General features: G+C 34.9%; 3 protein-coding genes across 4 annotated transcripts in view; 2 read left to right on the forward strand and 1 right to left on the reverse strand.

Moving 5' to 3' along the window:
• Window positions 1–1,170, forward strand: part of LOC103513968 (RING-box protein 2-like) — a 6,667-nt gene extending 5,497 nt beyond the window's left edge. The window contains exon 3 of the mRNA XM_008478831.3: window positions 926–1,170. Coding sequence (XP_008477053.1) covers window positions 926–1,041 — 116 coding nt within the window. The 3' untranslated portion in view covers window positions 1,042–1,170. The remainder of the gene's footprint in view (window positions 1–925) is intronic.
• Window positions 1,171–8,647: 7,477 nt separating this feature from the next.
• On the forward strand, window positions 8,648–10,393 carry LOC103513967 (RING-box protein HRT1-like). Of its 2 annotated transcripts, none has more exons than XM_008478825.3 (3): window positions 8,648–8,662; window positions 9,230–9,434; window positions 9,586–10,393. In XM_008478825.3, the coding sequence occupies exons 2-3, from the start codon at window positions 9,278–9,280 to the stop codon at window positions 9,774–9,776; spliced, it is 348 nt and encodes a 115-aa protein (XP_008477047.1). In that variant the 5' UTR covers window positions 8,648–8,662; window positions 9,230–9,277; the 3' UTR covers window positions 9,777–10,393. The 2 variants fall into 2 exon arrangements, with proteins under 2 accessions (XP_008477047.1, XP_026682852.1); XM_026827051.1 differs by lacking the exon at window positions 8,648–8,662 and adding an exon at window positions 9,072–9,090.
• Window positions 10,394–15,582: 5,189 nt separating this feature from the next.
• On the reverse strand, window positions 15,583–25,562 carry LOC103513969 (facilitated trehalose transporter Tret1-like). Its single transcript, XM_026827050.1, has 8 exons — window positions 25,473–25,562; window positions 21,210–21,333; window positions 20,402–20,575; window positions 18,840–18,974; window positions 17,971–18,202; window positions 16,427–16,749; window positions 15,997–16,233; window positions 15,583–15,889 (listed from the first exon to the last, which is right to left on the reverse strand). Exons 1-8 carry the CDS (start codon window positions 25,560–25,562, stop codon window positions 15,822–15,824), a joined length of 1,383 nt encoding a protein of 460 aa, XP_026682851.1. The 3' UTR covers window positions 15,583–15,821.
• Between the last annotated feature and the right edge of the window lie 166 nt (window positions 25,563–25,728).

Below are 25,728 nucleotides of genomic sequence, written 5' to 3' on the forward strand. Positions count from 1 at the left end.
CAGGTAGAACTGACACCTGATCAGGTTTACCTGATAGTGAGTGGCTGGCCTTAGCTGAGATTTAAACCACTAGATCGACTTGATAAAGTTGATAGTGGTCACTTATCTTTTTATTTATTGCACCGAAAACGTTTTTAACTAAAAATTTCCCCCTCAATTCACGAATTCAATACAACTTAAAGTAAAACCTCTTTACAGTTACTTCAGGGTACAAGATACAAGAGTGCCTACACTGTCCTAAGTCCTACACATATCCACGTTGCGTGTAATAATAATAGACTCGAGTGGAAGGTAACCACTAGGCGAGGTTAACGCCGGAGGCGTTTTCTACCACCTAACCCTTAGAGCTCCATTATTATGTGGTCAAAATCTCAAATAAATGAGGATAAAATTCCATGCCTCGGCTGGGATCGAATATGTTTGATGATGGGTGTTAGAAAAAAAAGAAGGAAGGATGCTTAGGGGAAATCCTGTAAAAAAGGAGGGAATAACTAATTTAATGCAAATGGAAATTAATATGGTTGAGAAATTAATATGCTTGAGGTGAGGATGGGTGTTGGAAAAAGAGGAGGGAGGAAGGAAGGAAGGATGCTTGGGGGAAATCCTGTAAAAACAGAAGGGAAAAAGGAAGTCTGAGGAGTATGAAACTTTTTGTATCATACCTGTGGAATGTAATTAGGATATATGTATATTGTTTGTGTTTTTCATACTTATGAGCCAATTGAATACATTATGTTGTGGTTCGTATTTGTTCTGCTTATGATTTGTTTTACACATGTCTTAACAGCAACTAGTAACCCACGGGGCTAGATTCCCTGTAGCAACGTTACAATTCAGTAGTATCATAACTGAGATAAATGTTTGTAAATGCTTTCTTGGGAATAAAAAGATAAATGTACATATTTGTTTTAATCTCGCTTTTCAGAACAATTGGCTCTTTATTGTATTCTTCATTCGAAAATTTGTCAATTCATTCATCGTGAAGATAGTACTCACCAATATTTCCCAAGAATGTGGGCAAGAGTCCCAGAGTTCCTCTGACTTCAGGCTGTACAGTTTCACCCAAGTATACCGGTAACGCCAGAGAAGCAATCCCAACACAGAATCCAGCAACACATCGTCCGGCCAAGATCATAGGAACGCCATTCGCCAAAGCAATCAACAAAAATGCTGCAAAAGAAGAAAACGAAATGTGTTGGAGAATGGAGATATTCTTCAAGAAAGTTTATGGGCTAACCCATCCTTTAGGGCTGTTAGCCCCTACATCTAAGCCTCAGGGTGGGCTTTTTGTGTACGAAGTTTATGGGTTAGGCCTAATTCTATCTGGATAAACTTAGAATGTGTTTTTAAATTGGATATTATGTTTGTTCTGGATAAACCTAACCCCCTTACCCTCATCTTGACTTATGAGTAGTTACGTTTCAATTTAACGAAACAACGATCATCGTGTCTTGTGGAAGATATTATAAGATAATACCTTTAATCTGATTGGAATGTCAGGGTCCATTTATTTAGATTCTTTATTGGTTGATTCAATGTACATGAATATAGGATAAAAATTGCAAACAGAGGGCGAAAGGTCCAAGATACCTAAGCTCTACCCATTGACCCAATTTTGTTGGGGATGGAAAACTATTAGCAGTTACTAATGTGTTTATTGAATTTCTCGATAAACTTACAAACAATAAAGGGAAGACCAGTCGAAAGAATTGTGGTTCGTCTTCCAAGGGATTCGATCAGAGGACCTCCGGCCATACCACCAAACAAAGCAGATAAAGGCATAAGACTTCCTATCCATGAGGCCTATAAACAAATAGAACGCGAAATTTAATTCATACTCCAACCCATCACACACACATCAAGTAAAACAATAGTAAAATGAGGTCAAATGGAAAATATAAGAATCAATACTGCCCATTTCAGTAAGAGTAATAAAAGGAACTCTCATTCGGGGTTCAATACCTCACACATCAAGTAAAACAATAGCAAAATGAGGTCAAATGGAAAATATAAGAATCAATACTGCCCATTTCAGTAAGAGTAATAAAAGGAACTCTCATTCGGGGTTCAATACCGTTTACCTAAGGGTAGGATGAACTCCATCCTGTTTGTTTAATTTGACATGGTTCACCTGAGGCTGTTTTATTTTTCAGACAAGAAAACTCCTGAACATAAAACTCATTTATTGGAAGGAAAACTCGTTTTCCATTAAAGTGTCCATAGTCTTAGAAACGAAATTCAATTGAGATAGGAAATAACATTTAAAGATTGTGCCCTTTCAACACTAGAGATGGTTAATAAAACGTTATTCCCTTGGGTCACCATCGACACATCCTGAACATAAAACTCATTTATTGGAAGGAAAAACTCGTTTTCCATTAAAGTGTCCATAATCTTAGAAACGAAATTCAATGGAGATAGGAAATAACATTTAAAGATTGTGCCCTTTCAACACTAGAGATGGTTAATAAAACGTTATTCCCTTGGGTCACCATCGACACATTAATGCCTCTGTGACCTTTTCTTGTAGGTTTCAAAAGGGTCCTCAATTTCCTCTCGAATTTTTTTCTTTGTGAATTCAGGCACAGAAATTAATGAATGTGCTGACAAAAAGAACTTTCAGAAATCTAAACTTATCCTCGTATGTTATACGTGTATCTGTGAGAAGCTTACAACATTGCTTGTGGTGAATTTATCACAGGACTTTTTTCACATGTCGAGGTTTAAAGATGAAATCCCTTTGTAACAGAAATTTATGGTTCCTTCAGCTTTGTTATTCAAAAAGTTCAAAACACCCCTTTGTTGCTTTACATGAGCTTATTTCGTGTCTAGCTGATGTAACGTGTAATACCATTTTGTTCTTCCTTTTCAACGCATGAACATTGCAAACAAAAAGTTAAAGAGTCAAAACTATTAAAGATGAAATCCCTTTGTAACAGAAATTTATGGTTCCTTCAGCTTTGTTATTCAAAAAGTTCATAACACCCCCCTTTTTGCTTCTCATGAGCTTATTTTGTGTCTAGCTGATGTAACGTGTAATACCATTTTGTTCTTCCTTTTCAACGCATGAACATTGCAAACAAAAAGTTAAAGAGTCAAAACTGAATTATTTTGACAAAAAAGTAGCACTAGTTTGAGATTGGGATTACTCCAGTCATGCTTACCTCTTCTTCTGTGGGGGATACTCGGCTTCCCATTTGGTTCATGGAGGGAATAGCAGGGGAGGTGTAGGCAGATGCAAAGCCCACTATCATGGATCCCAGGGACACGGTCAGGGATGCCAAAACCTGAAAACAATAAGAGGGATTATGTCGAGATTTGAAAACATTTTGACCGACACATTTTTGGAAGTTTGACACATTTTTAAGCTCTTCATCTAGTGAGATTTATTTGTTTTTCCATTGAAATTTTTTCCAGATTTACTGACAGCATTATTCTATTGTTTCTGTAGGGTCATTCGCTGGAAAAAAAAATATTAATTTCTATTTATTTACCTATTATTTACCCTGTACACTGGATTTATATTTTTACTAAAGTGTACTTTTTGTATGCACTCATTTGGCACTTTTTCTTTCAAGTATTTTTATACCTATTAATTTTGCTGTACAATGTCATGGATTCCCTTATTGTGAATGCATTCAACGAATTCGTCTAATTTCAGCATGTTGTGTTCATAATGTGTGTTTGTGCAATTCTAATCGATTTTTTGCCACGAATGGAATGTTCAATTTGTAAACTGAGTTATTACCATCATTATGGATATTCATTGATAGTGTATAGTGGGTGGGATTGGTCTGGAAGTTTCCAGAGACACAACCTGATAACACGAGGGGAGATTGTAATCACCCCTTTTGTTTACTTTCCTATAATACGTGTTATCAGTGGCATGCTGTAATTGTTTGATTGTATTCCAATTTCCTTTGTGATTGCTTATTGTTGCTACCATTACCTCTGGGTTCGTTATTGTTTCTAGAATTATTTTTGCGATTCTTTCTTGTCAAATGAAACTAAGCTAATTATGACACTAATTGTTCGTGTTTCTAAACTGCACTAGAACATTTCTTCCTTCATTTTATTTTTTGATTAGGTATATCGTGTGCTCAATACATTTGAATAGATGATTGATTGCCAATGAACATTTATTTATTTATTTTTTGTGATCCATTAAAAAAAAAAAAAAAAAAAAAAAAACCCATCTGAACAGTCAAAACACTTCCAGACATTGATTTGCGCTCTTTCTATACTAGAGGTCAGATCTTAACTTGTCATCTTGTCATTTCCTTGTTGTTTTACAACAGATGGCTCAAGATCAAACAGATAATGGTCTGTTAATTAGCGAAACACTTGTAAACATAAGCAAAATATTTAGATCAAAACAAACAAGCAAGGAAATTGAAAAATGAGAGTGAATGGACTGATGGGACTGTCTGATTATAAATAATTATGATGTTGTTGGTAAGGATGTGTATTTGCAGCTAGACAAGCTGAGAAAACAAATAATTGAGAAAAATAGTCTGACAAAACGGTTAAAGTGGTGGACTTTGTAAAACAACAAGAAAGTAATAAGCGACACTAGGATGATAAATATTCCTAAAGAACAGGGTGGTACAAACTTGGAAAATGAACATTGTGAGAAGAGGAGAAAAAAAAGCAAATATAACAAGTTTTTTTTTCCCAAAAAGTTCATTTGTTTTTGGGGATTAGGGAAGACAGATGGATTTTTTTTTTTTTTTTTTTTTTTTAATGGAACAAAAAAAAAAAAAAAAAAAATTTTTATTGGCAATAAATTATTTTTTTAAATTATTTATGTTTACAAGTGTTTCGCTAATTAACAGACCATTATCTGTTTGATCTTGAGCCATCTGTTGTAAAACAACAAGGAAATGACAAGATGACAAGTTAAGATCTGACCTCTAGTATAGAAAGAGCGCAAATCAATGTCTGGAAGTGTTTTGACTGTTTACTAATTAATTTCACTAATTTTATCTCAACATCATATCCTTTTATAATTTCACCGCAGACTTCATTTTTCAATTTTCTTGCTCTTCCAATCCAACTCTTGGCACATATTGGAAATTTGACTTTAGTCAAACATTGAAAATCCATATAATGAATTAGAAATATATAACTATAATGATAATTATGTTAGTGGTGATAAAATCCTTGAAACAAGTGTGTGACTCAAATAGGTGCATTTCATAGAATACGCCTCACTAGTACTCTGAACAAGAAAAGGGTTTAACCGCTGTTCCGACTCAAGTTGGATGAATCAGAAAGTCTCTGGTATTGAGGAAGAAAACCACGTTATCATTTTAATAATATTTTTATTTCATCCACACATATGAATATGGACACTCATTCATAAAAATAAGATATTTCAAGGCTCACAATTTTTATTGTCTATTGTGTTTCAATTAATTATACATGTAATTTTGGTGCATTTAACCTCGGCAGTGAGTCTATGGTTCTCCATATTTAATTAAGGCTCTGTCGTCTGATCAGGTTGAAAACCGAGTAAATCTCAAGATGCATTTTTACGTGATTGATTATAGTCTGATTTCCTAGACCTAGAGAATTGCATTGTTGCAGACATGACTGAAATATTATCGCCTATCAAATCATAATCACGGAATTGATATTTTTTCATTGTATCTGACAGTTGATCGCATTAGTGCTGATTTTGTAGGTCTTGCCACAATGCTCTTGAAGAGTACTTTCAGTACAAGGGTTGCTATTGTCTTCAAGTTTACTTTTTCAGTGTCATACAATACTGGTCTTTATTATATTCCAGGATTTATGTGATCGGAATAACTTGTAGATTTTTCAAAGAGGAAGTATTATTGAATATTATATTGGCATTTTGCTCAGAGGTATGTAAACTTGTAATCTGACTTTATGACGAAACACAAACTTAGGATTACAAAGTCCCTTGAATCCTGTTGTTAGAAAGTTATACCTATTTCCTAATATTAAGCCTAATGTTCTACTTGTAAACGTGCAATGTGATCAAGCACATGAGGGCTTTGGTCATTCTCTTCTAAGCAGTCTGTTTAAAGATCTAGTTGAACTAGATCGGTCTCAAACGTGCAATGTGATCAAGCACATGAGGGCTTTGGTCATTCTCTTCTAAGCATTCTGTTTAAAGATCTAGTTTAACTAGATCGGTCTAAAGATAATGCGAGCATTGTCTCTGTTCTCTCAGACGAAATTTGAGTTAACATATCGGTTCCTTGTGATGTTCTTGTAATTAGTCTTACAACTTGCACGCCTCATTCTTGTAGTGTGGGCAAAACTAGAACAATAGGGGGTTCTTGTTTTAATTTGTTTAATGAATTATCACATTAGACTAACATCGCCGCGCTGGGGCACTTATTGTCCTTCAACAGATCCCAACCCAAGTGTTTAGGTGTTACCTTTTTGTGCAGTCCCCCAGGTATGTTAATTTTGGTAGGCGACTTCATGTTGTACCTACTGTGGTAGCGTTTTTCTATAAAAGGGTTATATTTGATTTATAAAATTATAACCAATCAAATATGAAAGATCTTGTTTAGACTGCGTAAAGGGATTTTTCAGTCCTATGCTGGCAGTATAAACAAGGTATATTCTATTCTAGTGTAGTGGAAATCTTTTACATGTTTTTCAAAAACTGGGAGAACGGGAAGTAGATGAACGTAGAGAAAGATCATCTTCGCCTTCTATTCTGTAAAACTGTTTGTTCATATGTTCGCTGATGATTGATGGTATCAAGACACTAGAGGAAGTGATGAGATATGGAATTATTTTGGGAAGCAAATCATTACAAAGTAGAAGACAGGTTCGCAATGTAGAGCACTACCTCGTCATGAACAATGTTCCAAACCTGACAAGTGCAAGGATTAGAAAGGATCTTGAATTGGAGTCTTTGTGTTGCACATGTCGGAAGTGTAATTGAACTTGATACCATCATATCTAATGTCGGAGAGACCCTTGAACTCAACCTAGCCGAAAATTTTTTTGAAGGCTTGTTCAAGATCTAGATGAGTGCTGATTCTGTTAGCCAGAGTTTGCAAAGTTTTGGTAGATGATCCGTCAAGTCTGTAATGACATTGAACATTGATTATTATCAATGTGTGACGTAAACAGCCGACTGAAATACTAATTTATCTCAATCACCTACATGTGCAAAAAACATCAATTTTTGAACCTCATTTCAATAAGTACCCACAATTGTTGTTTGTTCTCAATTGAAATTAATGTTTTTTGAATCCCTGTCTTCATCCCAGACACCAAGGCCATGGAGGGAGGGTGCTTGCAAAATTTTTAAAATCTGATAACAAATCATTTAGATATCAAATTGATAACAATCAATGACGTTACCTATCAATGTGTTGAACTTGACATTCCAAAGTAAGAGGGAGGGTGCTTGCAAATATCACCAATAATGATTTTAAAAATCTGATAACAAATCATTTAGATATCAAATTGATAACAATCAATGACGTTACCTATCAATGTGTTGAACTTGACATTCCAAAGTACTACACCAGACGAATACAGACTACACAACTGCATAATGTGAGTTCATAGGAAACTGCACTCAAGATTGTGTCGTGGGTTGTAACATTCTCAAGAAAGTCACCTAGAGATTCATGATCTGATTTTCCCGAGTTATGTTCATTGTCAATATGAATTCCATACATCGTGATGATTTGATTTATTATGATTTCACGTTGGAGATAATCTATTTTCTGACGCAACCTTCCGTGTTGATTTTGTAACGATGGATGATGGATGCGAACCATTCGATGAAATTTATACGTAAATTCTTGCCGTGTAGGTTTCGCAGTGTACATTGCATGTTTGGCTTTGATTTTCCATGATGATAATGATTGAGAATTTGTTTATTCTACAACAGAATCGTTTCCAAGAAGAACGGCCTATGTGATTTTTGCTACTTTTCAGGAGAGACATTTTAATACAGTGATGTGGAAATTTATCCCAGAATCATGTTTTCTTACACATAGGCCCTTTTACATGAAACCTTTCACTTCTTACTGTACTTAGAGGGATATTATAAAGAATATAAAGAAAAGTCTGTAAAGGATTCTGGATGTTAACAATGAACTTATTATTATTATTATTACTTTGCATGCAAAATTACAAGGACAGGACTTCTGAATTACTTAGTGAACTATTAGTATGCACTCATTGCTGCATTGAAACAAGGAGATCACAGAGGTCCCAACTAAAAAATAAAAAAAAATCGAAAATTTTCACATAGGCCGTTCTTCTTGGGAACGATTCATTACAGTATTTGTCTGTTGATCTTATAGAAAGGTGCTATGATTTACACACACCACCTTTCTGCTATAACAAAGAATTTCTTTTACCTACAAAAATATCGAGTGCTTGAGAATGTCTACTTTGGCTAATTAGGAGAAAATGTCTCGTAATTCAAATAATACGAAGCTAGGTACATACATACTCGTCCATATCTATTGAGCAGCTGGTTCCACCCATATTATCTGTAGTTGTGTTTTAATTTGTAATAGTTTAATTGCATACACTTGTATTTAAATACAACACAGAGTATGCCAAACATGTATCTATCTTTCTTGGGAATCGACATGTTATCACAATCATAATACTGTACCTTCAAAATCAAGCCCCCCCAAAAATTTAGGTAAGAACCGCCTATGATCAAGGACAAGATAGTCAGTACCTACTGTGACATAGCACTTACAAGGCAGGTGTGCTAAATTCAAAGCCAATTAGCTGGCCTCATTCATTCTTGAAAATCATGTTTCAGTACATATTGTCTTGGGCCAAAAGCAGAGTGGAATGGAGAAGATTTAAGTTTTAATTATGTACAGGGTGAGGCTTTGGTAGGATATATTGAGAAAAAATAAATCCAAGCCTAGCCTTACCCAGTACATAACCAAAACCCTATGCTATCAGCGCATTACCTATAGTTTGACTTTGTCACCTCTCTATCATACAAGCTCAATGCTCTGTTTGTTTTTAGCTTTACTCCCATTCAGTTTCTATTGCTCAACTTCTCACTCTGTCTGAACTTCACATTCTACATTTTTTGGACACAAAAAAATGTAGGTAGGTACTTATACTTATGAATAGGTAGTACACTGTTTTACAGGGGACTGAATGAGATATGAGGAATTGGGAGTGTGAAATTATTCTACTGTATTCCATTGAAAGCCACCTATATGATGCCTTTTTGTTTTGTTTCCAGTTGATATTAATGTTATAACATCGTGAGCAAGAGACAATACTGGCAATCATGGAGAAGATGGACGTAGAGTCAACAAAGCCAGAGAAAATGGACACGGATTCCAAATCTGAGAAGATGTTCACATTGAAGAAATGGAATGCAGTAGCCATGTGGAGTTGGGATGTTGAATGTGATACTTGTGCTATCTGTCGTGTCCAAGTTATGGGTAAGTACATAGAATGTGTTGATATTCTATACTTTTCAGTTAGATTTTATGGTGATTGCCTAATATTACAGCCATTTAACAAATTCTCAACAGCAAACAAAAATTCTTGATCTTGATGGTTTATTGCTTTAACATTCTATTTCAATAAAAGTCCCTATACCTGGACTACGAAGAAGAGAGGACCCTTCAATCCTTACCTCAGGTGATATTTGTGGACCTGCATACTCCAAATCAACACTGCCCATTGCCATGGACATATTCAATAAACATGCCTCGGCCCTGGAAATTGCTGACAATATGGAGGTTTTCAAAGAGAAAACAAAAGCAATTCTCTACATCTGAGCAATGCCTAAGATAAACATATTATAGTATATTTAAAATATTTTAGCCCTAAGTTTATCTATTTTTTATTGTAAAATGTATTATGACCTATTCATTGATTTTGTAATTGCCTTGAAATCAATTATTAAAAAAAAAAAAAAAATGTAGAGGGAGGGAGAAAGAGAAAATAGTAAAAAAAAACACATAATTATGATTCAAGTTCATTTTATTATTCTCTTTAATGTTTAACATACATACATTCAAATAAAGTTAAAACAAACTGTTTTAAAAACATCTGCAATAAGATTTGAACAAAATTCATTGTTTCAATGGAACTTTGGAAAACAACATAAACAGCCAAACATTTTCCTTAACATCTAAAATAAAGACAAAAAAGTAGATAGGGTAATAAAACAATCAAAATTAGTTGATGGTGAAATTTGGGAACAATGAAAACAATCTAGGACTCACTGGGACTGGAGTCCTAAGAAAGCATTTTCAGTTACATCATTTTCATTTCTCCTGATTTTTTTCGAATGGAAAGTCTCCTAGAAGTTCCACCATTAGAATCAGTAATTCTTTTTTTTAATAATTGAAATTATTAAAGAGCTCACCCCAATCATCTTGCCCCCAAAAATCACCAGTTGTATCCATTTTATTATTATTATTATTTTTTTTTTTTAATTAAGTTTTAACAATACAAACATTTATTTAGGTATCTTTGTTTTGCAGGTACTATTTTTGTTCAATTTGTAATAAAATTATGGATTTAATTAAGTTTTAACAATACAAACATTTATTTAGGTATCTTTGTTTTGCAGGTACTATTTTTGTTCAATTTGTAATAAAATTATGGTAGGCATTCTCTAATCATGATCTGCAAGATCTCATCTTGAAATATTGCGATTTTCCACGCTATCTGCCGCAGAAGGATGATTAATATTTTCCTTGACACAGTAACAAAAGAGTTCCAATGTTTATCATCTACATATCTCAAACATCCTGAATTCCATTACACCAAATGAGGAAGTGGACAAGTTTTAATTAAAATCTTCATCTACTATTTTGGTTTATTGTTAGGTAGGTATTGCACTCAAATTTTTCTTATACTTAAAATACATTGTACTAGTAATATACTAAGGTATGTATCTTAATATAAATATCATTAACGTAATTAGGTTTGTAATTCAAATCAAATGCATAGTTCTCTAGAAATTCTTCTTTGACATTGATTAAATTTTCAAGCTCTAAAATTCGAGTTTTCCTTGTTTGATTTTTGTTGAAACCAACCAAAAACTTTTCAAGTACGTAATTGGCTTTACATACAATGAATCTATGAGAATTGATTATTCAAAAACCTCTAGCATATAATTTTACTGGAATGTAAAGTGTGATACAAGTACAAAGTCTACTTGTTGTTTTACAAAGTCCACCACTTTAACCGTTTTGTCAGACTGTTTTTCTCAATTATTTGTTTTCTCAGCTTGTCTAGCGGCAAATACACATCCTTACCAACAACATCATAATTATTTATAATCAGACAGTCCCATCAGTCCATTCACTCTCATTTTTCAATCCTTGCTTGTTTGTTTTGATCTAAATATTTTGCTTATGTTTACAAGTGTTTCGCCAATTAACAGACCATTATCTGTTTGATCTTGAGCCATCTGTTGTAAAACAACAAGGAAATGACAAGATGACAAGTTAAGATCTGACCTCTAGTATAGAAAGAGCGCCAATCAATGTCTGGAAGTGTTTTGACTGTCTACTAATTAATTTCACTAATTTTATCTCAACATCATATCCTTTTATAATTTCACCGCAGACTTCATTTTTCAATTTTCTTGCTCTTCCAATCCAACTCTTGGTACATATTGGAAATTTGACTTAAGTCAAACATTGAAAATCCATATAATGAATTAGAAACATATAACTATAATGATAATTATGTTAGTGGTGATAAAATCCTTGAAACAAGTGTGTGACTCAAATAGGTGCATTTCATAGAATACGCCTCACTAGTACTCTGAACAAGAAAAGGGTTTAACCGCTGTTCCGACTCAAGTTGGATGAATCAGAAAGTCTCTGGTATTGACGAAGAAAACCACGTTATCATTTTAATAATATTTTTATTTCATCCACACATATGGATATGGACACTCATTCATAAAAATAAGATATTTCAAGGCTCACAATTTTTATTGTCTATTGTGTTTCAATTAATTATACATGTAATTTTGGTGCATTTAACCTCGGCAGTGAGTCTATGGTTCTCCATATTTAATTAAGGCTCTGTCGTCTGATCAGGTTGAAAACCGAGTAAATCTCAAGATGCATTTTTACGTGATTGATTATAGTCTGATTTCCTAGACCTAGAGAATTGCATTGTTGCAGACATGACTGAAATATTATCGCCTATCAAATCATAATCACGGAATTGATATTTTTTTTTCATTGTATCTGACAGTTGATCGCATTAGTGCTGATTTTGTAGGTCTTGCCACAATGCTCTTGAAGAGTACTTTCAGTACAAGCGTTCGTTGATTTTTGTTCTCGTTGTCGCTTGAAAAGATAATATACTGCTATTTCTCCCGCTCCTCTCACCCTGTGAGGACGAGTGTAGCTTGGCGTTAAACTTAAGGATAAAATCTCTGCTAGTAAAAAACCTTAGCAGTTATAATGTGGCGTTAAACCCCCATTTAAAAAAATACCTATTCAAAAGTAGGTAAGTTACACATTGTTGAACGCCTGCTATGATATTAGAACCTGTAGGTATGTCTGGGGAAATACACTAATGATAAAACTCTTATGATTTGTTTCCAGGCACTGCCACTGTGTATCCTGAGCCCGAAGACAAGTTGGCATTCGTCAAGTCCTTTGTGTACGACTACTCTTACAGTGAACCCAGTGTGCCAACTTCCTACAGCTGGCCCAAGTTGTAAGCTAACTTCACCCACGTTTGATCAAGACTGGAACAAACAAGCTTCACAACATAGCATTTTTATTATCCTTCTTAAGAATAAGATTAAAATTTACGTATTTTTTTGTCGAATATTATGTTTATTTTTGTACAGTTTTTATTCTCGGACGATATTCTATTTATTTATTTTTGTAGAGAAGGGATTTATTTCTATTATTTTATTTTTGTTTTGAAACGAGTATGGAATTATGGATGTTTATTTTGTCAAGGGACTCGTTTGAAATAAGGGCTTCGGAGATTAAATTATTTTATTTTTGTTTTGAAACGAGTATGGAATTATGGATGTTTATTTTGTCAAGGGACTCGTTTGAAATAAGGGCTTCGGAGATTTAATATACCGCCAAGGATCAAATTATTCTAATATTTGACTTGTATAAAGAGCCTTGAAAATAAAGTACTGCCCACTCTTCAGGTTGATCAAATTCAGCAAAATCAAATAATGCTGATTAAGAGAACTCTGACGTGAATTAGATAAAATGTTTGGTGGGATTTCCCTTTTGACAAATGGTATCATATTGGTCAGACAGACATTAAGAATAAGACACACCAAAGTGTGTCATGATGAAGTAGTAATTCTGTTGTTTCTTTCTACTTTGAGACTTGAACATTCAATAAAAATAGTTAATTTTGCACTTTAGTTTTACGTATTACGTATCATATTTGTTAAAATAAAATGTTCTCTTATTATTTTATATGAAAATTCTGGTTTACTTCCTCGATTATTAGATAGAGATCCGTTTACTTCTTTCTCAGCAATTTTTTATATCTTATTCGCGCTCAAACTAAATATAATAGGTACCTAATAGTGGGAGTTTTTGAAGAGGTCTAACAAGACAGTGAACTATAACTGCTAAGGTCTTATCGTCCCGAAACGAAGAGAGACAAGAGACAGGATAGGAGAAAGCCAACGAATCTTATCCCTTCAGGATAAAATCCGCCCAAGGCCGTAATCGAACCCGCGACCTAGTGCTTACAAATCTTACATTAGCGGGAGTTTTATTGAGAGTACAACTCCACAAAAGTTTGTTAGACAGTGAACTATAACTGCTAAGGTCTTATCGTCCCGAAACGAAGAGAGACAGGAGACAGGATAGGAGAAAGCCAACGAATCTTATCCCTTCAGGATAAAATTCGCCCAAGGCCGTAATCGAACCCGCGACCTAGTGCTTACAAATCTTACATTAGCGGGAGTTTTATTGAGAGTACAACTCCACAAAAGTTCATTTCCTTCTTCAAATAGATAAGAATGATTATACGAAAATTCCATACCTAGCTATCCGAAAAATAAATGGACAACCTTATACAAAATACAGGTAATTACCTAAGTACATTTATTTTATACACATTTAAAACACTAATACAAAGAATAGAGAAAATATCTTACAATGCAAAAAATCAAGAGGTAAAATTACTAGAATAAATACAAAAAATAATACAGAACCATTTACTCATAAAATCTTATACAACATAGGCTGCGATCTAATTTGAGAGTAGAAACAATCTGCTCCAAATGATCAGCTCTGAAACTTTCAGGCACAAATGATCAGCTCACAAATTTTGTTAATTTTGTGAGGGACATGCTTCCTGCTATTTATTAGAAGGAAACTTTTGTTGAAAACCAAAAGCAATCTAAATGTTCTATCTTATCAATATCAATTATTTTCTGTATCTTCCATTTTTCAAAGGCCATTTTAAAGAGGTTGGTATCAAAGAGGTCTTATCATACCAAAATCAAAGAGACATCAGGCCGTGGTTATGAACAGGGCCATCGTAGGACATCGTAGGACTTTTTGCGTGTAAAGTTGGCGGGAAATTCGAATTTTTGATTTTTTTTTCCGCAACTTGTACAATCTGAATTCATTTTTTACTTTAAATTCAACTCTCCCGCAAACGTAATTGTATGTAATCTATAATTGAACATTTATGCCATTTATATTAAAAGTCAAGGTCTAAAATTATGTATGTTACAAGTCTCATTGCTTTTCAGAATGGTTTCAACCACTTGTAGAGCTAGAATTCCATCTATACTAACATCCATTTTATACTACCAATGGAATGGAACATTATTCCTGTAAAACATTTCATTTGTTCACCTACAAAAGTATAAACTTATCGTTAGGAACTGATTCGAAGTGTATCTCAAATAGTTAAGTACTCAATGTGAATTCTAGCCATAAAATAGTCAACCTTGAAATGTAAAAGTCAAAAATTAAAGAAAAAGAAAACATTTAAAAATTTTAAAAGGGTAATAATAAATAATAATATTCTTAACAAATTTAAATATAATAAACAAAGAGGTATCTATGCAACTTTGTCTAAGGGGGAAACCCTTTCGTACAAATTATACCTAAACTAGAAATTGAATTCAAATTTCAAATCACAATTGCGACTCTTTATTGAAATAAATGCTATGTTTAAAACCAGACCATCAAATGACGTTATGAGACGCTTTTTAACAGACAATTCCATCCAATGAATAAAATAAACGGTTGAAATTCTTCTGTGAAGCCCAAAACAAACATTGCCAGCCTAGTTAGCTTAGTTGCTAGTGCGTCTGCCTTGTAAGCGCTAGGCCGCGGGTTCGATTCCCGCCCGGGGCGGATTTTATCCGTAGGTTTCAAAAGGGTCCTCTATTTCCTCTCGAATTTTTTTCTTTGTGAATTCAGGCACAGAAATTAATGAATGTGCTGACAAAAAGAACTTTCAGAAATCTAAACTTATCCTCGTATGTTATACGTGTATCTGTGAGAAGCTTACAACATTGCTTGTGGTGAATTTATCACAGGACTTTTTTCACATGTCGAGGTTTAAAGATGAAATCCCTTTAATTAATAAAAAGAAATGACATCGTCAACTAATAATAAAAAAAACTTAAGGAAGCTAAACAAAAGGAATAAAAGTAAGATTAAACTAATTTTAATAACACAGTCTTCATGTAATGGGTTTAATTCTTACCCACATACATTGTACATTCTTCATATTGTACACGGAATCATGGAGGTAACGTTCCCAGATAGAAACAATGAACACGTAATGTACGCGGGTGAGAATTAAGAATAAATATTTTTGTTTAAATATTGCTCGCTTTACACTCCGATGGGGAGGGGCTTCAAGTTGGCTATTGAACTCATCCGCCTGACATTTCTCACCGGAACTTTGACCCTTGGACCACCATCAGGACTGCCGCCACCTGTCAGATTTCTCTCGATGTCTTCTAAACTTTTACCCTGGGTCTCTGGAACGAAGAAACCCTTGGACCACCATCAGGACTGCCGCCACCTGTCAGATTTCTCTCGATGTCTTCTAAACTTTTACCCTGGGTCTCTGGAACGAAGATGATGACGAAGAACAGACCAACCAGACAAACCACACCGAATAGCCAGAAAGCGCCGTGTGTTCCTAGCAGAGCTGTCAAGTCATTGAAGGTTTTGGTTACGATAAACGTGCAAGTCCAGTTGAATGCTGTGGCCAGAGAAGCGGCTGAGCCTCGGATCTTGGCTGAAAATCACGGGAAGGAAACAGTTTGTTAATATAACGTGTGGAATATAGACAAGACACATTATATAACTAAATTTTGTTCTTCTTTTGACCACACTTCATGTCCAAAACCACACTCGGCTGGAGAAAAATACAATGTACCAAAATGTACCTACACATATGTACCTATGTATTTCTCAAAGGAAATATTTACCTGGTAGAATTTCGCCCATCATGAGCCAAGGAATCGAGCCGAACCCAATGGAGAATCCAATAACATAGACGACAAAACTGAGCAACGGTAACCAACCCAACTCGGACACATCAGAACCCGTGCTCTTGAAGTAGAAGAACGTGCCCAGTGTTGCCAAAGTGAGGATCATAGCGGTCGAGGATATGTAGAGGAGAATCTTACGGCCCAGTCTATCGATGAGAGCGGTAGCAATGAGGACGGATAGAAGATTGACCACTCCCACTATGATGGTGCAGTAGTTCTCGTTGATGGTACTGCCGGCGTCCTGCAAGAACGAAATCGGAGTGAAATTAGTGATTCAGTCGTTGTAAGTAATGCGGATAAATCAACAACAGGTGCCGCAGCTCAAGAAACCCGAGACCAAAATATAGCAACATTAAAACGCACAATTTATTTTGCTACAGCAGCGGTCTTAAATGACTAGAGAGTCTAGAGACGCAGGTTCGATTCCGCACGGGATGGATTTTATCCTGAACGGATAATGTTCGGTCTCGGAACTGCTGGCTTTCTCCTATCTTGTCTTCCTTATCTCTTCGATTTTGGGACAGTAAAATCTTAGTAGTTACAGTTCCCTCTATCAAACCTCTTAAAAAAAAAAAAAAAAAAAAAAAAAAAAAAAAAAATCTCTAGGAACCTCATTTTGCTACAGCAGCGGTCGTAAGTGACTAGAGACGCAGGTTCGATTCCGCACGGGGTGGATTTTATCCTGAACGGATAATGTTCGGTCTCGGAACTGCTGGCTTTCTCCTTTCTTGTCTTCCTTATCTCTTCGATTTTGGGACAGTAAAATCTTAGCAGTTACAGTCCCCTCCATCAAACCTCTTAAAAAAAAAAAAAAAAAAAAAAATTAGTTACTACTTTTACCTCTTCTTCTGTGGGGGATACTCGGCTTCCCATTTGGTTCATGGAGGGAATAGCAGGGGAGGTGTAGGCAGATGCAAAGCCCACTATCATGGATCCCAGGGACACGGTTAGAGATGCCAAAACCTGAAAACAATAAGAGGGATTATGTCAAGATTTGAAAACATTTTGACCGACACATTTTTGGAAGTTTGACACATTTTTAAGCTCTTCATCTAGTGAGATTTATTTGTTTTTCCACTGAAATTTTTTCCACATTTACTGACAGCATTATTTTTCTGTAGGGCCATTCGCTGGAAAAAATATTATTAATTTCTTTCTATTTACCGATTATTTACTCTGTACACTGGATTTATGTTTTTACTAAAGTGTACTTTTTGTATGCACTTATTTGGCACTTTTTCTTTCAAGTATTTTTATACCTATTAATTTTGCTGTACAATGTCATGGATTCCCTAATTATGAATGCATTCAACGAATTCGTCTAATTTCAGCATGTTGTGTTCATAATGTGTGTTTGTCTGTTTGTGCAATTCTAATTGATTTTTTGCCACGAGTGGAATGTTCAATTTGTAAACTGAGTTATTACCATCATTATGGATATTCATTGATAGTGTATAGTGGGTGGGATTGGTCTGGAAGTTTAGAAGATGACAGCGTTGATACCACTCATCTGCTGGAAGAACATGAGCCCAATGCTGATCAACAGAGGTCGCATGTACATCGCCTTGAACACTTCACTACATCCGGTGGAATTCTCATCTTCAGCCGCATTGCCCTCGTTGTTCATCTTCTCGATCTCGGCAAACTCGCGACTAATGTCCGCATCCTTGCCTCGTAGCCATTGCAGTGCCTTGCGGGCCTGCTTCTGCTTGTCTGGAAATGAAGGAAGGAAGTTTGGTTTTAATGATGTCTCCAAACATAGTCGACCCTGTCGACTATGTTAATAGGGATTTGAACCAAAGGATCTTCAGTTCTTCAACCAAGGGCCGTCACTTCAACGAGAAAAAATCAACATTCAACTCTATTTCAAATTTACGTTTCTCTTTTCATGTTCATATGAGATTTCCAACCATTTCCCAATTTTGAAAATTTGGACCGATTGCAATACTTTATCATTAATAGTAATGCTCGGCTATACATTAGTAAGTAATAGACAGTAATTACATCAATTAGTTAAAAGTTGGAAAACATCAAATAATGTTGCTGAAAAAGTCAACACTACTGATATAATGTAATAATGATAATTCTGTAAACACTCTTCTCTATCTGCAAAAAGCAAATATAAATATCTCCATCAGCAAATACTCACTTCTGCCGATATACCAGCGCGGGGTTTCCGGGATGAGGAACATACAAATGAGGAACGGGACCTTTAGTTAAAAGTTGGAAAACATCAAATGTTGCTGAAAGAAGTCAACACTACTGATATAATGTAATAATGATAATTCTGTAAACTCTCTTCTCTATCTGCAAAAAGCAAATACAAATATCTCCATCAGCAAATACTCACTTCTGCCGATATACCAGCGCGGGGTTTCCGGGATGAGGAACATACAAATGAGGAACGGGACCGGGATGCATGCACCAAAGAACGCCAGCTGATACCAGTTGAGGAAAGTTCCGGCGATGAAACAGGTCAAAATTCCTGAGGGAGAAAAAGAGGGGAATAAAAAATTAATAGATAGGTACAAAGGCAAATAATATGGTTCAGAACGAAAAAAAAAGAGAATAAATAAATTAATAGACACAAAGGCAAATAATATGGTTAGGAAAAAAAGAGAGAATCATTACAAATGGAAATTAATATGGTTGAGAAGTTAATATGTTTGAGGATGGATGTTGGAAAAAAGGAAAGGAAGGATGCGTGGGGAAAAATCCTGTAAAAGGGGGAGGGAATAACTAATTTAATACAAAATTCCTGAGGGAGGAAAAAAGAAGACAATAAATAAATTAATAGATACAAAGGCAAATAATATGGTTGAGAAGAGAAATTAATATGTTTGATGATGGGTGTTAGAAAAAAGAGAAGGAAGGATGCTTAGGGGAAATCCTGTAAAAAAGGAGGGAATACCTAACTAATTTAATACAAATGGAAATTAATATGCTTGAGGATGGGTGTTGGAAAAAGAGGAGGAAGGACGGATGCTTGGGGGAAATCCTGTAAAAACAGAAGGGAAAAAGGAAGTCTGAGGAGTATGAATCTTTTTGTATCATACTGTGGAATGTAATTAGGATATATTGTTTCTGTTTTTAGTCCGTCCTTCCTTTATTATTACAATAGTAATAAAAAGGTATAAGGGACGGACTATTGTATTCGCTTCGGTGTCTATGTTTGATGATGGGTGTTAGAAAAAAAAGAAGGAAGGATGCTTAGGGGAAATCCTGTAAAAAAGGAGGGAATAACTAATTTAATGCAAATGGAAATTAATATGGTTGAGAAATTAATATGCTTGAGGTGAGGATGGGTGTTGGAAAAAGAGGAGGGAGGAAGGAAGGAAGGATGCTTGGGGGAAATCCTGTAAAAACAGAAGGGAAAAAGGAAGTCTGAGGAGTATGAAACTTTTTGTATCATACCTGTGGAATGTAATTAGGATATATGTATATTGTTTGTGTTTTTCATACTTATGAGCCAATTGAATACATTATGTTGTGGTTCGTATTTGTTCTGCTTATGATTTGTTTTACACATGTCTTAACAGCAACTAGTAACCCACGGGGCTAGATTCCCTGTAGCAACGTTACAATTCAGTAGTATCATAACTGAGATAAATGTTTGTAAATGCTTCTTATGAGCCAATTGAATACATTACGTTGTGGTTCGTATTTGTTCTGCTTATGATTTGTTTTACACATGTCTTAATAGCAACTAGTAACCCACGGGGCTAGATTCCCTGTAGCAACGTTACAATTCAGTAGTATCATAACTGAGATAAATGTTTGTAAATGCTTTCTTGGGAATAAAAAGATAAATGTACATATTTGTTTTAATCTCGCTTTTCAGAACAATTGGCTCTTTATTGTATTCTTCATTCGAAAATTTGTCAATTCATTCATCGTGAAGATAGTACTCACCAATATTTCCCAAGAATGTGGGCAAGAGTCCCAGAGTTCCTCTGACTTCAGGCTGTACAGTTTCACCCAAGTATACCGGTAACGCCAGAGAAGCAATCCCAACACAGAATCCAGCAACACATCGTCCGGCCAAGATCATAGGAACGCCATTCGCCAAAGCAATCAACAAAAATGCTGCAAAAGAAGAAAACGAAATGTGTTGGAGAATGGAGATATTCTTCAAGAAAGTTTATGGGGCATCGTCCGGCCAAGATCATAGGAACGCTATTCGCCAAAGCAATCAACAAAAATGCTGCAAAAGAAGAAAACGAAATGTGTTGGAGAATGGAGATATTCTTCAAGAAAGTTTATGGGCTAACCCATCCTTTAGGGCTGTTAGCCCCTACATCTAAGCCTCAGGGTGGGCTTTTTGTGTACGAAGTTTATGGGTTAGGCCTAATTCTATCTGGATAAACTTAGAATGTGTTTTTAAATTGGATATTATGTTTGTTCTGGATAAACCTAACCCCCTTACCCTCATCTTGACTTATGAGTAGTTACGTTTCAATTTAACGAAACAACGATCATCGTGTCTTGTGGAAGATATTATAAGATAATACCTTTAATCTGATTGGAATCTGGAATGTCAGGGTCCATTTATTTAGATTCTTTATTGGTTGATTCAATGTACATGAATATAGGATAAAAATTGCAAACAGAGGGCGAAAGGTCCAAGATACCTAAGCTCTACCCATTGACCCAATTTTGTTGGGGATGGAAAACTATTAGCAGTTACTAATGTGTTTATTGAATTTCTCGATAAACTTACAAACAATAAAGGGAAGACCAGTCGAAAGAATTGTGGTTCGTCTTCCAAGGGATTCGATCAGAGGACCTCCGGCCATACCACCAAACAAAGCAGATAAAGGCATAAGACTTCCTATCCATGAGGCCTATAAACAAATAGAACGCGAAATTTAATTCATACTCCAACCCATCACACACACATCAAATGATTTGATTAATTGTGATTTCACGTGGGAGATAATCTATTTTCTGACGCAACCTTCCGTGTTGATTTTGTAACGTGATGGATGCGAACCATTCGATGAAATTTATACGTAAATTCTTGCCGTGTAGGTTTTGGATTGTACATTGCATGTTTGGCTTTGATTTTCCATGATGATTGAGAATTTATTTATTCTACAACAGTATTTGTCTGTTATGGAAAGGTGCTATGAGCTACACACACCACCTGTCTGCTATAACAAAGAATTTCTTTTGCCTACAAAAATATCGAGTGGTTGAGAATGTCTACTTTGGCGAATTAGGAGAAAATGTCTCGTAATTCAAATAACACGTAGCTAGGTACATACATACTCGTCCATATCTATTGAGCAGCTGTTGTTATTTTAGTTCCACCGATATTATCTGTAGTTGTGTTTTAATTTGTAATAGTTTAATCGCATACACTTGTATTTAAATACAACACAGAGTATGCCAAACATGTATCTATCTTTCTTGGGAATCGACATGTTATCACAGCTGATCAAAGCCAAACTTTGTGCACCGATCAAGACAAAACTCATCGAGGGGAAAAAAGAAGGAAACAAAACTACTGGAAATAGAAGATCATAATAGCTGATCAAAGCCAAACTTTGTGCACCGATCAAGACAAAACTCATCGAGGGGAAAAAAGAAGGAAACAAAACTACTGGAAATAGAAGGACATTAGAATCCACGTTCCAATACCTGACATATAACAGATAGTATGGACCATCAGTAATTTCTATCACGTAGATGACATTATTTGTCCCTATGTCCAATACCATAGACTGTCCAATAACAATGGAACCAAAGATGAGCACCTTATTAACATGAATACCTTAAGGTGGATTTCCACCAACGCGATTTTTGCCGCGCGACAGAGTCGCGCGATAAAAATCGCATAGTGGAAACGTGTCGCGCGACACGACCATAGACTGTCCAATAACAATGGAACCAAAGATGAGCATCTTATTAACATGAATACCTTATACATGAGTACTCAAAATTTGTGTTCATTAACGCAAATGAATCACCAAGACTGACTATCATGCTAAACGATGTTTTGCTTTATCTTGCCATGTTATCACTGAAAATAATAACCACACCGAATTCTGGGAAAATAAAAGCATTCTGCGAAACTGTGTCACTGAAATGTGACCTCCAAAATTAGGCACCAATAAGGAAGATGTTTTCATGTTGAAATATTTCAGAAAATTACGTTGGACCAAAAACGTAGTTGGTAAATAAAAGGACACTGAGTTATCTCGGAAAAAGATTTCAAATAAGAACATTTTTTGTGTTCATAGTAGGGTGAGTTATTCAAATAAAAGTCAGCCAACTGTAAAATGAAAATCCAAAATAATACATGGAAATGGTGGACAGTTCTGCGAAACTGTGTCACTGAAATGTGACGTCCAAAATTAGGCACCAATAAGGAAGATGTTTTCATGTTGAAACATTTCAGAAAAATACGTTGGACCAAAAACCAAAAACGTAGTTGGTAAATAAAAGGACACTGAGTTATCTCAGAAAAAGATTTCAAATAAGAACATTTGTGTTCATAGTAGGGTGAGTTATTCAAATAAAAGTCAGCCAACTGTAAAATGAAAATCCAAAATAATACATGGAAATGGTGGACATAAAAAAATATCTTGGTGCAGGGCGCGGGAAGAAAAATTCGCCCTCTTATGTACATATTTGGGTACATGGAATATTCTTTTTCGTTTATTTCAGCTTAATGTTTCTTTTCTTCCTTGAATGGAATTTAGTCCAACAATTTAGTTCACATTGGAATCACTAAATTCAGGGTAGAAACAAAAGAAGGCTAATATTAAAGCGAAACAAGATTTGGGAAGTGTCATGAACATCGAAACAAATAAAAATAAACTTATTCTCTATAATGCCATCTGGAGGGAGAAGTGCGTGAGGCGAAACAAGATATAATGCGAGTATAATATTTACGAGAAAATGCTTTTATTTTTATTTCGGGTGTCTTCTTCATTTCCATTTCCTTTGTATTCAAATTTCTTATTTCTCTTGTGTTTGACGAAAAATATTTCCCAAGAGATATAAGAAAAGAAATAAAATTGGTTCAGAAGTAAATAGCAAATTTATAGCTTGTGACGTGATAGGACATATACAGCATCAGGTTATACTTTGAGAACTTGTCAACATTGTCAAGACTTACTTCAAATCCATACTTTGAAATAGTCGCTCGGATATCTTGGTTCACTTTCTTCATTTTCGTCAAATGAAGAAAGTCTTGTTTGGTGTAAATGTCGTTAATGTGACCCTTAATGTCAATCCAGATTTGTGCTTTACTGAACTTGGTGTTTGTTTGACACATTGTTCACTATTATATCACAGGGTAACAACAATAAAGTTTCGGTGTGTGAGTTGTTTGAGGGTTTGTATTTGTTTAAATTCTAGTATGAAATTGGCGTAGATCAAATTTTAATCATATTTTTCTGGTATTTTGTAAAATACAAATAAGTTTATTATTGAAAGGGTTTGTAATGTTATACTGTAGTCTTGTTGGTGAGTCTGATTTTATAATGGTGATGGTTTAGGTGCTTTTGGTTTTGCTGATGGAATTAAACATGTGTTTTGATGGATGATTAATGGGGTTAATTAAAGTGATGAAAAGTATAAAAATAATTAATTGTTGAAGGAATATTAGAAACTTTTTATTGAAAGGGTTATATTTCAATCTAAATATTTACGTATGATATTTAATTTCTGTACACGGTTTGAAAAGGCTAGTCCCTCTTTATTTCATTGCACCCATCACCAAACTAGTCTAAACTTCAAAGAACAGTCTTTGTTTTCTTTCTAGAAGTCCAATATGTACCTAGTTGATCATTTCAAGTTGATAAGCCTTTTCAGTTTCAGATAAGACTTCTAATTCGAATAAAATTTAACAATTTTGGCAAAACAGTCAATTGATTCTGACTGTGAAAGACTTATTGTTTTCACGTAATCTGTCACATTTTCATAATTGGTAATGTCGAACATATTTGAAATGAAACTGCCATCAAAGACTTTCCGTTTACGCCCATAGTTTGTTATGTTTGCAAATGAAAAAACATAAAAAATGAAATGAAAATCAATCTGATAAAAGGCCAAGGTTACATCTGATTACATGTAATGACTTTTTGATAGACGCCCGGCACCCATCACCAAACTAGTCTAAACTTCAAAGAAAAGTCTTTGTTTTCTTTCTAGAAGTCCAATATGTACCTAGTTGATCATTTCAAGTTGATAAGCCTTTTCAGTTTCAGATAAGACTTCTAATTCGAATAAAATTTAACAATTTTGGCAAAACAGTCAATCGATTCGGACTGTGAAAGACTTATTGTTTTCACGTAATCTGTCACATTTTCATAATTGGTAATGTCGAACATATTCGAAATGAAACTGCCATCAAAGACTTTCCATTTACGCTCATAGTTTGTTATGTTTGCAAATGAAAAAAACATAAAAAATGAAATGAAAATCAATCTGATAAAAGGCCAAGGTTACATCTGATTACATGTAATGACTTTTTGATAGACGCCCTTTTATTATGGTGGTGATACAAGTTATTGATACTGATATCTATTGTATATGTTTTATGAGCTCTAAAAGCAAAAGCTTGGTTACCCAAATGTCTTAAAAAGAGCACACAAAATTTTGTGGACTTTTAATTTCCGTGTTAAAATGCTCTTTTTGGGTTAATGAGGTTTCATGTAAGGATAAATTTCCAATTGGAAGAACAACAGTAATTTTAATCTCAATGTAATTACAGTGTGTTATCGGATGATGTAATCCTTTGTTTATATTACACCAGTACCAAAGGTCCTTAAAATAAATGTGAACGTAAAAACGCATTGATACCTTCTTTTAGCAAATCCGTTTGGATATTGACAATATTGTCATTTCTAAGATATACGTTTATTCAGTGTCAGTATGACTCCGCTTTGCTTTTCTTGACAAATGGGCATTCTGACGAAATATTGGATTCAAATTGGATTTGGTCTTGCGGTGAATTGACTATTGAATTTACCTGTATATAGTTGATCTTGACATCGTCATATTCGTTATAGTTGGCGTCAATTCTGCTGTGCGTATCCGCACGAAGGAGGAGCTTCACCATTTTGCGATTGGGGAAATCGGTTTTCTTCAGGGAAATCCAAACGCTTTTATAATCCTATTGGATTTAAAGTAATTCTAAAGTTCCAGCTCAAGTCGATGAGTCTGAGTAAAATTAAAAGATTTGATAATCACTGAACATGAACAGATTAAAAGATTTAAACTAATCG

This window comes from Diaphorina citri, unplaced genomic scaffold, assembly GCF_000475195.1.
Source record: "Diaphorina citri unplaced genomic scaffold, Diaci psyllid genome assembly version 1.1 scaffold1056, whole genome shotgun sequence".
NCBI classification, from domain to species: domain Eukaryota; kingdom Metazoa; phylum Arthropoda; class Insecta; order Hemiptera; family Psyllidae; genus Diaphorina; species Diaphorina citri.